The 18114-nt window shown below is 38.6% G+C and overlaps 2 protein-coding genes across 2 annotated transcripts; both read right to left on the bottom strand.

Annotated features, from left to right (window-relative positions):
- Nucleotides 1–3464: 3464 nt before the first annotated feature.
- LOC131327483 (uncharacterized) lies at nt 3465–4822 on the bottom strand. The gene is made up of 2 exons (XM_058360647.1): nt 4074–4822; nt 3465–3576 (listed from the first exon to the last, which is right to left on the bottom strand). Exons 1-2 carry the CDS (start codon nt 4820–4822, stop codon nt 3465–3467), a joined length of 861 nt encoding a protein of 286 aa, XP_058216630.1.
- Nucleotides 4823–10383: 5561 nt separating this feature from the next.
- On the bottom strand, nt 10384–11217 carry LOC131327482 (uncharacterized). Its single transcript, XM_058360646.1, has one exon. The coding sequence runs from the start codon at nt 11215–11217 to the stop codon at nt 10384–10386; it is 834 nt and encodes a 277-aa protein (XP_058216629.1).
- Between the last annotated feature and the right edge of the window lie 6897 nt (nt 11218–18114).

Below are 18114 nucleotides of genomic sequence, written 5' to 3'. Positions count from 1 at the left end.
GGAAGTGTATATCCCCTATCCGTTGGTATGAGGTTGGAGAAAGGTGACTTTTAGGACTTGACTTGGTGGAGGATGCAAAAAAAAAAAAAAACTATTTGGGAAAGGTTTGTAACCACTCGGAATAGATAGAAAAGTTTTATAGATAATCGTAGGAGGGATTTGGAGTATTAGATGGCCCTATGAATATTTTTTAAATGATGGAAAGCTAGTGACTAGTATTATTTTGACATCCTTTTATAATTCTGGTAGTCTTAATTTGATTGACATGGTTGGTTGATTAATTTTTTAAATAGATTGGGCTAGTTAAATTTCTGGTCATATTGTAAGAGATACTTTTTTCGAATAGTCATTGGAGGGATTTGGAGTTTGTAAGTAGAGATATTGTATTTCTTAACGTATCCCCATAGAAAGAGATTATTCGGTTTGGCAAAAAGGAAAAGTTGAGTCCTCACTATATTGGGCTATTTGAGGTTTGGAAAGGATAGTTGAGGTGGCCTATCATTTGGCATTACCGCCATGTTTGGCTAAAGTTCATAATATTTTTCATGTGTCGATGTTGAGGAGAGATTTGCATAGTCCGTCCCATGTTATTGATAATGAGCCACTACAAGTTCAAGATGATTTAACCTACCATGAGAAACCTGTTGAGATACTTGATACGAAAGAGAAGGTTCTTCGCAATAAAATGATTCTATTGGTTAAAGTGCTGTGGTGCAATCATGTGCTTGAAGTAGCCACATGAGAACGTAATGATCAGGAGATGGCAAGAAGGACCCATATTTGTATGAATGAGCGAGGTTAGTAGAAATTTCGAGGACGAAATTTATTTCAAGGGGGGAAGGATGTTACGGCCTAGAATTTTTATTTATTTAATTAACGACGTAGCCATTTATTATATGTGTGTTATGGTTGGGTCCCAAATAATTATTTTGCGAGCGCTATGGGTATTGTTGTCGTGATTGTAATCTTTGTAGTATGTAATTAATTTTGGATAAATACTGGTACTGGAAGGTAATTTTCTATAAATTGGTATTAGTTGGATGGCCGTGTATATAAGAAAACGTATTTCTGCCTTTTTATATACGTAAATTCTAATTAACTAATCAGCTAAAATTTAGGGTGCGTGCCACGTTGTTAGTGGGAAGTTTATAAGAGGGTTTACTTAGACCGATATTCATAAGTTTGATTAGGGTTACTTTTAAGAGAACGTTGAGAAGGAAAGAGCAGCGCAGTCAAAGGTTTCGAGGTCGCCCTTGTACTCGTCTTCAATCGTGGTAAGTTTCGAATTAATCTTATTGCTTCACTACTCAGAGTTCGGTTCAGTAGCAAGATAATTGGATGAAAATTATTCTATGTTGATTTGGTGGGTGCCGGCTAGAGAGAGACGGTGCGAGTGTGCACGGTTTGTGACGGTAGAAGTTATGAATGGAGATCAAGATGAGTGGTGTGTTGTACGCACGTGGTTTGGGTGCATGAAGTTGGGATTTGTAGGTGGTGGTTACCGATGGTTTGGAATTGAAAATAAGGTTTAACAATTTGGTGGCTAATTATAGTAATTTAGGATTTGGGTGGGGATTAAGAATTTAATAGATCTGATATTCTTAGTTTGTCGAGTCAGTACTAAGCTTTGATTAGTTTGTCATTTCGTATTGTTCTATTGTTCAGGTTAGCTTCCTTTTTGGTGTTCGATTGCATTTGCTTTGGACCCAGGTGAGTGGTTAAGCATGTTACGTATTTGCGAACTTTCTCGTATCCCTTAAATTATTGTTTTAGAAAATTAATGATTGAAATTGGGAACATGTATTTATTTTATTTGGTTCTTGAAATTGGCATGTGGATTGGTGAAACCATTTGTTGTTCAAATAATCTTTTGGTGAGAACTTTGTGGATATTGATGGGAACATATTTTTGAAGTCCAGGGAAATTAATCCTCTGTGTGCGGGTGACTCTGGCCATTAGGGAAGAGACCGGATTAGGCCAGTGACTCTAATGCTCAACGGTTGTTATTGACCGGATCGTTCTTAGGGAAAAGTTCCACGGGCTGCCTACTCGTGGTGACTCTATGATTCGATATTGGATCCAATTATGAGACATTTATTCATTGGCACTTGGTACTATTGATTTTGGTTGTGGTTCCCCATTGTTGTTGGAGGTTGTATGGTGATCACCGTTAAGACTTATCGGATGAATCGTTAATTGGATTAATGGATTATTTTGTTGTTCACCGCATATGCCAAATTTATGTTGACATGGTAAATTATTTTGATCCCTGTTTTGGAACTGTATTTAATATACATGCTTTGCTACTCATTGAGCTCGTCAGCTGACGGATTTATTCCAACTTCTTTTTCAGGCAAGTTGGGCAGTTAGGAGGACTCTGGCGGCATCTCGGGGACTTCTTTAAGTTTGACCTCCTTAGGGTGTCTCTTCATATTTTTATTTTATTAATCGCTTCCGCATTTGAAACATTTTGTCAGACATCTAGATTCTTTTATTACTGTTGGATCACTGGATTTTATTTGGTTCATGGGATGTTTGTACCCCATTCTTTTTGTGGAATTTATTGGCTTGGGATGTTCTGAATAAACAAAAATGGTTGACTGTTTGGTGGATCTTTGCTTGAAAGTTTTTATAAAATTTCTTTTTAGGCTGCATGTTCTACGAGCTTTGGTCTTGTGGTTCATGGCCGGTCACTTCTCATTTTGGGGTGTGACAGATATTTTATCAATGTCTCCCACCAATGAGACCCCCAAATATAGTTATATAATATAGCACTATGTGGTTAATAAAAAATGCAATCCACGAGTGGAATTGATCCCTGGCTGTCTCGTCTGGCATGAAAATGTCAGCACTATCCACACCTACTGCTTTCGTTTCATCGATATTCAACTCTGCACATGATTTGAAAAACTTTTATGTTATGTTTGTGTTATCGAGGCCATTTGTGTGATAAGGACAGATTAGGCATGGGTGGAAACTTTAAGTTTGTTCTTTATTATCATCATTTAGAAGCTGATACTATTTCCGAATGATAGCAAATCTGAGTGTTCCCAAACAGAAGGCAGCCAACACAATTGGCTTGAGACTTCCTCGTGTCACATAGTTCATTGAATCATTAAACCACTGGCTTGAGACAATAGAAATCTTGACAGCTTCGCCCAATCATGTAATCAGGCTTCTCATGTTTAATATCTTAATTAACTTGGGTGCTAAAAAGTAGATTACTGTCACCTCAGGAAATGAATTGAAGGTTAAGTGTTTTCAAGAAAGTTTCACAATATCAGTGCCTCCGAACTCTGGCTCATCAAACACCGATGTGCTTTTTTCTTTTTCTTTTTCAGGATTCTTCTAGTAGACCTTCTCTCCACCATTCACTTATCTACCTACGCAGGCAAATTACAGTACTAATGATACTTAACCCATATTAGACCGATGCTTTATAGTCAAAGTAGCTAAGCAGGTACCTAAATGATCGTGGACGACAAGGCTAGCAGATTCCACATGGCTTCCCACATCTTTCCGTTATCTACCAAGATGGAGTGAGTCTGACTAACATAACTCAGGCTGTCCAGAAAACTGAAAGACAACCAGCACATTTTTGTTTCTTAAATGGTATCAGATACGATTCATTTGAACTACCATTCTGATCACATAACTTTTTGAATCAGTACTTTTGCCTTATGTGGACTCAATTATAAAATAAATACGTGCATGATTATATTCCTCGAGTAAAATGGAGAAATTTTCAACTTTTTCAGGGACAAATATCGAAATTTATCATTCCAATGTCCATGTCCTCTCCATGCCTCTCCTTAAACTAATGTTTGAGAATATAGTTCCAGCTTTCATCTTAAACCGATTAATCACTGTGGCAAGAACAGATAGCAGGAAACAAAGTGATGTATAGGCACCAATTTTGCTCAAAGTATATTGATTTATAACTTGACAGGAAATTTACAGGTATAATTTATCATTTACAATTCCACTGATGGACATCAAAATTTCTGCTCCAAGATTTTCTTGGCTAGTAGTTGAGAATGTTGATGAGGGAAACTCTAGCTCTAATTAATCGCCTGAACATGCATTCTAGTCCTTCTATATCTTGAATGCTCGACTCCATCTTCCCCAACTGCACATTCTCCATGTGTATTACACCATCAGTCTTGTGACTGTGACTGTTGAGTGAGCGCAATGTATCATCAAAATTCTCAAACGCGTTGGTGTTTGTTTCTTCCTTGTTTGATGCAATGCTCTTTCGGTGCATCAGTTTAGAAACCAAGGAAAACCCACTCACCCTTGATGCCACCTTTTTCCTTGCAATATACGACAATAAAGACTCAAACTCCCCGACTGTGGCTGCTTCAACCTCATTTAACAAGCCAATGACTCCTACTATGGTAGTATTGCTTTTGACACTCTTCGAATTTTTGGTACTTTTCAAATCCTTTAGAGACTTTTGGATCGTATTCTTTGCCTTCTTTCTTGATGATAGGTATCCTGCACAGTCATTTGAATCCCTTCTTCTCATTAAAATGGAAAGAAGGTTTTGTACATCTTGTTTTGTTTGGGTGGACACACATTTAGCGGCAGCACAAATATCCAAGAACCTGAGATACTTTTCCAGAACCTCTTCGACCCATGTCCGGTGGGCTTGTTGAGTGTGTGGCAACAGAAGCAGATCGTCCAAACGATCAAACATGTTTTGAAGTCCACTTAGCCTCAAACTCTCATCGACATGAGGAATGAGCGGGTGAGGTCTGGAGGTCCAGCTGACAGAATGAGCGTGGTAGTTGGATTTCGATCTCAAAGGAGAAGAAGCCATGTTTCTCTCCAATTGGGAATAAGGAAAGCTAGAAATATGTCAAAACTTCTTAGGCTCAATATATAAGAGGAAGAAGGAGACAAGGAATCTCATCCTCTCTTCATCCATCACCTGGCAGCAACGTGGTTTTGCTTTGTGTCTATAGCCTCATGCGGAGATGTTCATGCTCTGTCTCCCACCAAATAGCTCCTTAAATGGTAGTGTGTGCCAAAAATGCAATGCATCGAATGCGCGAGTGGTATTGGTTATGGCTGTGTCCTAGATCTGCTATGGAAAATGTGAGCACCATCTACTCTCTTCTGCTTTTCCTTTCATTGATATTCATCCGTGCACACGATCCGAGCATCAATTTTTAATTTTTTTTTTGTGTGTACACTCAATTTTTCTTTGCCAGCACACTTTTCATTGGGTTTAAACAATCTAAGATTCTGAATTGTCCATGTGAGTCTCTTAGTTTTTTTATAAAATCATGCCTTGAGACAACTGGAATCTTTCCGGCTTTACATGATCATGTAATCATGGTTCCTTGTGCGGGGTCTGATCTCCTCTGTCCCAAAAAACCCCGTGCCTTTATGCCGAGGGGTTTTCTAGCCGTTGGTTTGGGGGATTTTTTTTCCTCGATCAATCCAATGGCCAGAAAACCCCTCGGTACAGACGCACAGGAGTTTTCGGCACAGAGCATCTGCCTCCCTCGTGTGGCATATAACTTATTACTCAAATAGCCAAATGTCTCATAAATCATCTTTGTGACGCAACGAAAGAACATAATGCACCAGCAATAACAGGTGGGAGCTAGCAAACAAATTGTTACTGTCACCACATGGAATGAAATAAATAAGGATCAAGAAATGAAAAACCAATGCCAATGAAAAAGGTAGAATAGATTAGATAAGATTGAGAAGTAATATCACTTGTGGACTTCCTAATATAAGACCCAATAACAGTTAAAAGATTTGAAAGAAAAATCCCAATTCCAAGAAAATCGTACCGTGTATCATTTGTGACTTAATTGGCTTGGTTTATGCTAGATATGCATACGACCTTGGATTTTATCCTTGAAAGTGGCTGACTTGTTTTGAGCAGAGAATTTCAACTGCAGTATTTTTTTTTTACTATAAACAAGGTAATCGTAAAAATATGGACGATTATGCCCTTATTATTTACACATTTCAGTTCATTTTGCACCACGTGAATATAACTTAAAAGTCAGTATTTTACAATTAGTCTGTCCTCTTAACAATAAAACAACCACCCTTTTTTTACCCATAAAAGCTATCTGATACGAATTGCTATGTGATTCTGTTTACACCCATTTTTGGCCAAAAATTAGGAAGCGGATTTACGGGTTAAAAGGTAGCCTCGAGGGTCGAGGCCCTAGCCTTGAAAGACCTTACGACCAGTTGCCCACGAATTAGGGCCGGTTCTTAAGAAATGATGGGCCTTCCATATAGGCCTAAATCAGTCAAAGGCCTAAGGCTTGAATCAGTCCACCAGGCCTGAGTATTTCGTCCAGGCCTAACCCAAATTCCTAGAAGTAACAAGGCCTACAAAATAGGCCCAAATTGGTAGAAGCCTTGGATTTCTCACCAGGCTTGGGCTCAGAAGGCTTACAATAGACAAAGGTCCATGATTTACCACAAGTCCAGGCCCAATTGATGAATAGGCCCACTGCTTTGAGAAAACATCATTAAAAGCCCTCAACAAGCGGCTTGAAGGCCTCAAGCTGCTCACAAGCAGCTCAAAGGCCTCAAGCTGCTCACAAGCAGCTCAAAAGCCTCGAAGCTGATTACAAGCAGCTCAAAGGCCTCAAGCTGCTCACAAGCAGCTCAAAGGCCTCGAAGCTGCTCACAAGCAGCTCAAAGGCCTAGAATATTCTTGCTGGACAAGGCTGGGTAAGCTGCTCACAAGCAGTTCAAGGTCTGTAGTGGCGGGACCCCATTCTTCAGGATAATGCAGAGGCCAGCAACAGGTGGCGAGCATGCAGCCCATGGATATTCTAGTGAATGACTCCTGCAGACCTAAGCAAGCTGCTCACAAGCAGCTCTCCCAAGCCTGCTTGATCTTTTTCTCGATCCTTCTTCCGTAAAGAATTAAGCTCAAAGGGTTTTTTGGGACCCACAAGGAGTTGAAGGCCCAATAAAATGGTGGGAAGGCCTGGGGTATTTTTAGCCTGCAGCTATGGTGGGCCCGGAAGATGGCCATGCAAGCAGTTGCTTGAGTATTGAAGCAGCTCAAAATGGTCTGGGTGCTGCAGGGCCTGAGATTCTTTATGCCCTTTTCCAGAGATTTGCACAGAAAAGGAGGACTTCTCAGGCCTTTGCCATACTCTTGGAGTATAAGGCACGTTTTGTTCAGGAAGAAGCCCCCCATTGGAGCATTTTGGAGCTGCTCAAGCCCAAGCCTTTGCTAGAAGGCCACTTGGCAGCCATGCATTGGAGCATTTTTGAAGCAGCTCAAGGCCTGTAGCTCCTATAAATCACAGTTCTGAAGGCCTTGGCCAAGGTCCACGACCATCAAGCCCCCGGCTTATGCAAATTTATGTTTTAATTATCTTTTATCTTTCGGTCCACGACCAATCAAGCCCACGGCTTACCCAATTTATCTTTCAATTGTCTTTATTTTGCTGTTCAATCTAGCACGGACTAGATTTTATGTCATTTTATTTCCTTGTACCCAAACTTTGTTAACCGATTAATAAAGTTTGTTTTCGTTCCTTCATTACCTTTCAGTCCTTTCCTTTTCTTTTAACCATTTTCTAACAACGGTTAGGAAATATTTAAGTCCTTATCCAGCAAAGGCGAACAACGAACCATCACGAGGCCTTACCCTTTGGGCCTAGCACCATCGTTTGAAAGAAGTCAGATTTTTGAGGCACGAAGGCCTTGAAATACAGTTTGGACTGCAATCCAGTCCTGGCACGCCCGCGATTCCAAGCCATTTGGTTTTTGCACTTTTTGTGGAGAAACAGATTCACAAATTGTTTCAAGAAATTGTAGAAGTGATTGAAGAAACCGAGGGAGAATCAAATTTTTTTTTTTTGTGAACTTCATTATTTTCTGGCAGCATTAAAATAACTTTACTTGAGAAAATTGGAATCTTTCCAGCTGTTGCATGATTTAACATGCATGAACTCCAATAAGTGCTGATTAAACTACAACATACACGAGTTCCCATTTAGTTATTTTAATCTTTTTAGTCTCTTTCTTAAATATTATCATTTTACCATATTCAACTTTAACCGGGTACGTAACTAACTAGCTTGAATGACTGGGCATGTTACTATTTTTCATTTATTTCCAAGTGCTATGAAAGATGTAGAACTGTAGAAGAAGAGAGCAGCTAATCAAAAATCGTTGGCAACATTTTCAGATGCCAAAATATTGAACTACAGTTTTTATCTTTTTGGCTGGCTAATGGTTGAGAATGTTGAGGAGGAGAACTCTTGTTTTGATTAACTGTCTAAACAAACACTCAAGTCCTTCTTCAATATCTTGGATGCATGACTCCATCTGGTCTTTCACCATAATTAGATCATGCGGCCAGGTGTACTTATTCACGGCTAAGAGGCATGTAAAACACAATAGAATCATGAATAGTAATCAATCTTTCAATATGCTAAGGCCAAGAGTAATTATATGCGGCCATGTGTAATTCGTGGCGGCCAAGAGTAAATATATGCGGGCAGGTGTAATTAGTGGTGGCCAAAAGTAAATATATGCGGCTAGGTGTAATTCGTGGGGGCCAAGAGTAATTATATATGCGGCCATGTGTCATTTGTGGCGATGAAGAGTGATTATATGCGGCCAGGTGTATTTATATGCTGTTAGATTACTTGGAGGATTCCAACCAAAAACCAATTGGCAATAGGTGGAGTAGCCTATAGATTTTATTAACCAAGCTTGGGTGGCTTAGATGAGCGATGTGGGACAAGTTTAACACTCTCCCTCACGTGTAACCCAGATGCACGTGGAGGTACAAATTGAAGAAACCAGGAGAGGTACGAATTGAGGAAACCAGGAGATTTGACTCGGGCGACCCCTCACGTGCAGCCCGGATACACATGGAGGTATGAATTGATGAGTTGACTCGGGCGACGGAGACTTAACCACATGATGTGAGGCCACCCAAGACCTAGCTTTGATACCATGTTAGATTTCTTGAAGGGTTCCAACCTAAAATCAATTGGCAATAGGTGGAGTAGCCTCTAGATTTTATTAACCAAGCTTGGGTGGCTTAGATGAGCGATGTGGGACGAGTATAACATATGCGGCCAACTATCATTCGTGGCGACCAAGAGTAATTATATGCGGCGAGGTGTAATTCGTGGCGGCAAAGAGTAAATTTATGCGGCCAGGTGTAACTTTCACGGCAGAGAGGCATGTAAAACAAAAGAGAATTGTGAAAAGTAATTACGCTTTCAATACTTTGCGGCTAGGTATAATTTGTTGCGGCAAAGATTTTCTCATTTTATGATTGTTGAGCGTGTGTAATGCAGCATCAGATTTGTCAAAGACATTACTCTTTGTTTCTTCATCATCAGATGCAATGCTCTTTCAGTGCTCGAGTTTGGAAGCCAAAGAAAATATAGGACAAGAATGACTCCAAGTCTCCAACACCAGTGGCTGCTTCAACCTCATTTAGCGAATCCAAAATTTCCTGGCTTTTGCCAAGACCTACGATGGCGTGCTTGGTTTTCATACTCTTCAAATCTTTTAGAGACTTTTGGATCACCTTCTTTGCCTTCTTTCTCGAATTTAAGGACCCCGCAAAAGTCATCCGCCACCCTTCTTCTGCGTAGGATTGAAAGAAGGCCTTGTATATCTTGCTTTGTTTGTGGGGATACATCTTTAGTGGTAGCACACACATCCAACAGCCTTAGATACTTTTTCCAGCACAACTTCAACCCATTTCTCATGGTGTTGTTGGGCAATAGATCGCTGAGTATGCGGCAATAGAAGCAAATCATCCAAATGATCATACATGGTTTCAAGGCCACTTAGCCTCAAATTCTCATCAACAAGAGGAATGACCGGGTGAAGTCTAGAAGGCAAGCTGACAGAACGAGCATGGTAGAATGATTTTGACTTCGAAGGAGATAAAGCCATTTTTCTTTGGGAATAAGGACACTTAGAACTGGATGTAAAATTTTCAATGGCAAGTTAGTTTGTGGTGAGTTGTGTTTCCTTTCCTCTTCATTAGGCTCCAAATATATATCAGTCTCTAACATCTTTATATTGCTGGTTTATGTTATAATACATGCTTGGTTATAGTCCATGAGAAAAATGGAGGGGAAGAAAGAAGCCATAATGATTCACTGCCCATTTCGTCTCCATGTACATTTATTTCAGTCTCATGATAAAATTGGAGAACTTAGTGCTTACTTTCATCATCAACTGAGTAATGAATGAATGCCAAGACAACAAGGAAAAACGGTTTTATGTATAGGCAAGAATTTTGCTCAAAGTATATTGATTTATATCTGGAGGGGAAACTACAAGTACAATGTTTCATTTACAACTACAATACTAAACATCAAAATTTCTGTTAGAAGATTTTCTTGGCTAGTGGTTGAGAATGTTGAGGAGGGAAACTCTAGTTTTGATCAACCGCCTAAACAAGGATTCTAGTCCTTCTTCCAGATCTTCAATGCTAGACTCCATCTTCCACAACTGATTTTGAACTTTGTCCATGTGTATTAGACCATCAGTCTTGCTAGTCTTGTGACTGTTGAGGGAGTGCAATGCAGCATCAAATTTCTCAAAATCATTGGTTTTTGTTTCTTCCTCTTCGGGTGCAATGCTCTTCTGGTTCCTAAGTTTGGAAACCAAGGAAAATCCACTCACCCTTGATACCACCTTTGCCCCTGCAATATAGGACAATGAAGACTCGAACACCCCAATCGTGGCTGCTTCAACCTCATTTAACAAGCTAGAAATCTCAAAAACCTCATGGGTTTTGTCAAAAGCTGTTAGTGTATTCTTGCTTTTGATACTCTTCAAATCTTTGAGAAACTTTTGGATCACCTTCTTTGCCTTTTTTCTGGAAGTTAAGTACCCTGCAAAGTCATTTGTATCCCTTCTTCTCCTCAAGATGGAAAGAAGGTTTTGTACATCTTGCTTTGTTTGGGTGGACACATCTTTTGCTGCGGCACAAATATCCAAGAGCCTGAGATACTTTTCCAGAACCTCTTTGACCAATAACTGGTGTCGCTGTTGGGCAAAGGCTTGTTGAGAGCGTGGCAATAGAAGCATATTGTCCAAACGCTCAAACAATATTCGCAGTCCGTTAAGCCTCGAATTCTCATCGACACAAGGAATGAGTGGGTGAAGTCTGGTGGGCAAGCTGGCAGAACGAGTGTGGCTGTTGGATTTTGATCTCGAAGGAGAAGAATCCATTTCTCTTTCCAAATGGAAACAAGGAAAACTAGAAGTACTGGATGTGGAATGTGAAATTTCAAAACTTGTGATGAGTTAGTGGATTTGTGATTCTGTCCCTCTTCTTAGGCTCAATATATATAAGAGGGAGAAGGAGACAAGGAATCTAAAACTCTCTTCAATTATCAACCTGCTAAAATGTGATTTCGATTTGGATCTACAGCATCTTGCGGAGAGGTTCACGCAATGTCCCCCCACCAAATAGGTCCTAAAATAGTTTTATATGCAATATTTTACATGGTTGGTTTATAACAATTACAATGCACGAGTGGTATCGATACCCGTTTGTCTCGTCTGGCATGAAAATGACAGCACCGTCTAATCTCTTCTCCGTTTCCTTCCATTAATATATATATCCATTCTACACGATCTGAGCATCTTTGTAAGGACAGCCAAAACATTTTTCATTGTTTCTATACCATCAGAGATCCAGCATTTCCCATGTGATTCTCTTTATTTCCAAACTTTAGACAACAGGAATCTTTCCATCTTTATTATCTTCTTTGTGGTGCAACAGAAAACATAATGAACTTATAATAACTCGGAGATAAAAATTTATTACTGTCCCCATATGGAATGAAATAATGGTTATGAGTGGTCATTAAAACTAGACAATCAATGCTTCCAAATTTGAAGTCCAATGTTTGGCTTCTCAGACACCACCATGTATTTTTGTGCTCTTTTTGTTCGGGTATCTTCTTATTAACCTCCTCACTTTGCATGATTCACTTGGGATTTTTCCGAAACAATTTGTTCTTCAACCCGTAGAGGGTAAAGTTGTCCAATATTTTGACGTATAAATTATTTTGAAGCCAAACTAAATTGGTTAGAAAGTAGGCTGGACAAGATTTTCAACGGTTCAAACCACATGCAAATCGGAGTTCGGGAGTATCGGTGGCAAGACCGCAAAGTGTGGTCGGTTTTAAGGATTCAACAATGCGCCCAGGGCAGGATGAAATGCACCTGGGGCGCAAGGATATGCGCCTGAGGCGCATTAACACTCAACAATTGGTCAAACTTTGCGGGTTTGCTTCGGACGCTTCCAAGCTCCGATTTTAGCAAGGTTTGAACCGTTAAAAAGCTTGTTGAGTGTACTTTCTAACCCAAGTAGTTTGGATTTAAAAATACTAGTACATCAAAAAATATGAAAAATTTAATCTCAGTGAGCTGAAATATAAATCACTCTAGTAAAACGCTCACATCTCCTTCACTTCAAATTGGATAAAGACCTATAATATATTGATAAAGTGGATTTTTAAAGTTCTAAAAGATGGTAGTTTAGTAGTCAATGTGGTCAAGTGACATTTTCGGTGATATAGACATTCAAATTTTGCTTCGTAAATGTGTAAGGCTTGTTTTGGGCGTACGTCTTATGAAAATTCCGATGATTATGTACATTTTGTGCGCTTTGATGAAGTCTGGAATGCATTATGAACTCTCTTAAATTCTTTAAGAAATGAACGAATACCTTAGAATTGGGAATGCGTGCACTGAATGGAATTTAGAATGAGTGGAAGGGTGCGAAAATGGGTTTTAGTCTTAGTGGCTCCGACAATCTTAGAATTGGTTTACTTTCGAATAACTTTTCGTAAATCAAAATCTATTATTTTTGTGGTTCAATCCCACCATCTACTAGTACATTGAATACCCTATTTATTGATATAAAATAGGTTTGGATCCGGTTTAACGTTAGTTTGATTCAATGATCTTTCCGAAACGATTTGTTGTTCAACCCGTTGAGGATAGAGTTTCCTATATTTTGATGTATAAATAATTTTAGAGCCCAAACTAAAATTGCTTAGAAAGTAGGCACGGCAAGTTTTTCAACGGTTCAAACCACATGCAAATCGGAGTTCGGGAGTGTCGGTGGCAAGACAGCAAAGTTTGGTCAGTTTTAAGGATTCAACAATGCGCCAGGGGCGCAAGGACCTGTGCCTGATGCGCATTAACACTCAGCAATTGGTTAAACTTTGCGGGTTTGCTCTGGATGCTCCCAAGCTTTGATTTTAGCAAGATTTGAACTATTAAAAAGCTTGTTGAGTGTACTTTCTAACCCAAGTAGTTTGGATTTAAAAATACTCGTACACCAAAAAATATGAAAAATTTACTCTTAGTGAGTTGAAATATAAATCACTCTAGTAAAATGCTCGCATCTCCTTCACTTTAAATTGGATAAAGACCTATAATATATCGATAAAGAGGATTTTAAAGTTCTAAAAATTGGTTGATTCCAACAACAAATATAATAAAGTTTAGCTTATGAAAATGGGATCGCAATTAGACCGCTACAAAAATTATCTGAACACTACTACCCTCTACCATCGATACTGTTACCGTAACTCTATCTCTACACCACCATCAATTCACCATCTAGTCCACTATCACTTCTGGTACCATTAAAATAATTTGGCTTGAGACAATTGCGGTCTTCCCAGCTGTTGCATGAGTTAAATATTTTAATCTTTACCAATCTGGTTCTTAATTATTTTAATTTTACCATATTCTACTTTAGCTTGAATGACTGGGCATGTTACTTTTTTTCATTCATTTCCAAGTGTTATGAAAGATGTAGAACTGTAGAAGAAGAGAACTAAAGTTGTGCACAGAATTGTCTCAAGTAAATTGGTTCATACCACAAGGACAAAATATAAAGTGTATGCCTCAGGTACAAGTATGAACAGCTAAATAAAATTCTTTGGCAACTTTTCAGATGCCAAAATATCGAACTACACTTTTTATCTTTTTTGCTAGCCAATGCTTGAGAATGTTGAGGTGGATAACTCTCGTTTTGATTAACCGTCGAAACAAACACTTAAGTCTTTTTCAATATCTTGGATGCATTTCGAAGCCCGTTAAGCCTCGAATTCGCATCGACATGAGGAACGAGTGGGTGAAGTCTAGAGGGCAAGCTGCCGGAATGAGTGTGGTAGTTGGATTTTGATCTCAAAGGAGAAGAATCCATTTCTCTTTCCAATTGGGGACAACGCAAACTCGTGATGAGTACTGGATGTGGAATGTGAAATTCCAAAACTTGTGATGAGTTAGTGGATTTGTGGTTCTGTCCCCCTTCTTAGGCTCAATCTCAATATATACAAGTGGGAGAAGGAAACAAGGAATCTAATAGTCTCTCTTCATTTATAGCCTGCTACAACGTGATTTTTATTTGGATCTACAGCATCTTGCGGAGATGTTCACACAATGTCCCCCACCAAATAGGTCCCAAAATGGTTGTGTATGCAATATTTTAGATGGTTGGTTTATAACAATTACAACGCACAAGTGGTATCGATACCCATTTGCCTCATCTGGCATGGAAGTGACAGCACCATCTACTCTCTTCTTCATTTCCTTCCATTAATATACATCCATTCTACACGATCTGAGCATCTTTGTAAGGACAGCCAAAATATTTTTTCATTGTTTCTATACCATATGAGATCCTGCATTTCCCATGTGATTCTCTTTAATTATTTTCATTAGATCATCACCAAACTTGAGAAAATGGGAATCTTTCCATCTTTTATAACCATGCAATCATGCTCCTAGTGTAGCCTAATTTACTCGGGAGCTAAAAGTTTATTACTGTCCCCATATGGAATGGCATAATGGTTATGACTTATGAGTGGTCATTCAAACCAGACAATCGATTCTTGCAAATTTGAAGTCCAAAGTTTGGCTTGTCAGACACCACCACCATGTATTTTTGGGCTCTTTTTGTTCCGGTTTCTTCTTATAAACCTCCTCACTTTGCAGGATCCACTTGGGATTTTTCCAAAACAATTTGTTCTTTAACCTGTTGAGGGAAAAGTTGTCCTATATTTTGATGTATAAATTTTTTGGAACCAAACTAAATTGGTTAGAAAGTAGGCAAGACAAGCTTTTCAACGGCTCCAACCACATGCAAATTGGAGTTCGGGAGTGTCTGTGGCAAGGCTGCAAAGTTTGGTTAGTATTGAAATTTAACCGATGTGCCCAGGGCGTGATGAAATGCGCCTGGCGCGCAATGATATGCTCCTTAACACTCAGCGATTGGTCAAACATTGCGGGTTTGTGGCAGACACTATACATCCGAGCTCCGATTTTAGCAAGGTTTGAACCGTTAAAAAGCTAGTTGAGTGTACTTTCTAACCCAACTAGTTTGGATTTAAAAATATTCAAACATAAAAAGATATGAAAAATTTACTCTCAATGAGTTTAAATATAAATCAGTCTCGTAAAACGCTCGCATCTCCTTAACTTTAAATTTGATAAAGACCTAAAATATATCGATAAAGAGGATTTTTAAAGTTTTAAAAGATGGTGATTTAGTAGTCATTGTGATCAAGTGACATTTTTGGTGATATAGCTAGACATTGAAATTTTGTTTCGTAAATGTATAAGTCTTGTTTTCGGTGTATGTCTTAGGAAAATTCTGATGATTACGCATATTTTGTGCGCTTTGATGAAGTCTGAAATGCCTTGTGAACTCTCTTAAATTCTCTACGAAATGAACAAATACCTTTGAACTTGGAATGCGGGTACTTAACAGAATTTAGAATGAGTGGAAGAGTGCGAAAATGTGTTTTAGTCTTTGTGGCTCCGACAATCATAGAATTGGTTTACTTTCGAATGACTTTTCGTGAATCGAAATATATTATTTTTGTGGTTCAATCCCACCATCTAATAGTACTTTGAATACCCTATTTATCAATAAAAAATAGGATTCGTTCTGGGTTAACGTTAGTTTGATTCAAAGATTTTTCCAAAACAATTTGTTCTTCAACCCGTTGAGGATAAAGTTGCCTATATTTTTATGTATAAAAAATTTTGGAGCCCAAACTAAAATTGGTTAGAAAGTAGGCATGACAAGCATTTCAATGGTTTAAACGACATGCAAGTCGGAGTTCGGGAGTGTCGGTGGCAAGACTGCAAAGTTTGGTTGGTTTTGAAGTTTCAACAATGCGCCCAGGGAGCGATGCAATGCGCCAGGGGCGCAAGGACCAGCGCCTAAGGCGCTTTTACGCTCAGCGATTGGTCAAATTTTGCGAGTTTGCTCCGGACACATCCAAGCTCCGATTTTAGTAAGGTTTGAACCGTTAAAAAGATTGTTGAGTGTACTTTCTAACCCAAGTAGTTTGGATTTAAAAATATTCGTACATAAAAATATATAAAATTTTTGCTCTCGGTGAGTTGAAATATAAATCACTCTAGTAAAACACTCGTATCTCCTTCAATTTAAATTGGATTACGACCTATAATATATCGATAAAGAGGATTTTTAATGTTCTAATAGATGGTAGTTTGGTAGTCATTGTGGTCAAGTGACATTTTCGGTGATATAGACATTGAAATTTTGCTTCGTAAATGTACAAGGCTTGTTATGTGTGTATGTCAGGAAAATTCCGATGATTTTGCATATTTGGTGCGCTTTGATAAAGACTGGAATGCCCTACGAACTCTCTTAAACTCTCTAAGAAATGGACAAATACCATAGAACTAGGAATGCGCATACTTAATGGAATTTTGAATGAGTGGAAGGGTGCGAAAATGTGTTTTAGCCTTAGTGGCTCCGACAATCTTAGAATTGGTTTACTTTCGAATAACTTTTTCGTGAATCGAAATCTATTATTTTTGTGGTTCAATCCCACCATCTAATAGTACTTTGAATACCCTATTTATCGATATAAAATAGTTTTCGATCCGCTTTAACGTTAGTTTGATTCAAGGATTTTTCCAAAACAATTTATTCTTCAACCCATTGAGGATAAAGTTGCCTATATTTTTATGTATAAATAATTTTGGTGCCCCAAACTAAAATTGGTTAGAAAGTAGGCAAGACAAGCTTTTACACGGTTCAAACGACATGCAAGTCGGAGTTCGGGAGTGTCGGTGGCAAGACAGCAAAGTTTGGTCGGTTTTGAAGTTTCAACAATGCGCCCAGGTAGTGATGCAATGCGCCAGGGGCGCAAGGACATGCGCCTGAAGCGCATTTACACACAGCGATTGGTCAAACTTTGGGAGTTCGCTCCGGACACACCCGAGCTCCGATTTTAGTAAGGTTTGAACCGTTAAAAAGCTTATTGAGTGTACTTTCTAACCCAAGTAGTTTGGATATAAAAATATTCGTATATAAAAAGATACGAAAAATTTACTCTCAGTGAGTTGAAATATAAATCACTCTAGTAAAACGCTCGCATCTACTTCACTTTAAATTGGATAAAGACCTATAATATATCGAAAAAGAGGATTTTTAATGTTCTAAAAGATGGAGGTTTGGTAGTCATTGTGGTCAAGTGACATATTCGGTGACATAGACATTGAAATTTTGCTTTGTAAATGTACAAGGCTTGTTTTGCATGTATGTCTTAGGAAAATTCTGATGATTTTGCATATTTGGTGTGCTTTGATGGAGTCTAGAATGTCTTACGAACTCTCTTAAACTCATTAAGAAATGAACAAATACCTTAGAACTTGGAATGCATGTACTTAATGGAATTTGAATGAGTGGAAGGGTGCGAAAATGTGTTTTAGCCTTGGTTACTCCAATAATCTTAGAATTTGTTTACTTTCAAATAACTTTTCGTGAATTGAAATCTATTATTTTTGTGGTTCAATCCCACCATCTAATAGTACTTCGAATACCATATTTATCGTTATCGATATATAATAGGTTTCGATCCGGTTTAACGTTTGTTTGATTCAAGGATTTTTCCAAAACAATTTGTTCTTCATCCCGTTAAGGATAAAGTTGCCTATATTTTTATGTATAAATAATTTTGTAGCCCAAACTAAAATTGGTTAGAATGTAGGCAAGAAGAGCTTTTCAACGGTTCAAACGACATGCAAGTAGGAGTTCGGGAGTGTCGGTGGAAGGACCGC

This window comes from Rhododendron vialii, chromosome 5a (assembly GCF_030253575.1).
Source record: "Rhododendron vialii isolate Sample 1 chromosome 5a, ASM3025357v1".
NCBI lineage: Eukaryota > Viridiplantae > Streptophyta > Magnoliopsida > Ericales > Ericaceae > Rhododendron > Rhododendron vialii.
Note: the sequence above shows the minus strand (reverse complement) of the source record. Positions and strands in the feature narration are given on the sequence as shown.

Coding starts and splice junctions, on each gene's coding strand:
- LOC131327483 (XM_058360647.1), bottom strand. CDS start 4,822: ATGGCTTCTTCTCCTTTGAGATCGAAATCCAACTACCACGCTCATTCT. Junction 3,577..4,073: donor GGACTAGAATGCATGTTCAG/GCGATTAATTAG, acceptor GTTGTCTTTCAG/TTTTCTGGACAGCCTGAGTT.
- LOC131327482 (XM_058360646.1), bottom strand. CDS start 11,217: ATGGATTCTTCTCCTTCGAGATCAAAATCCAACAGCCACACTCGTTCT.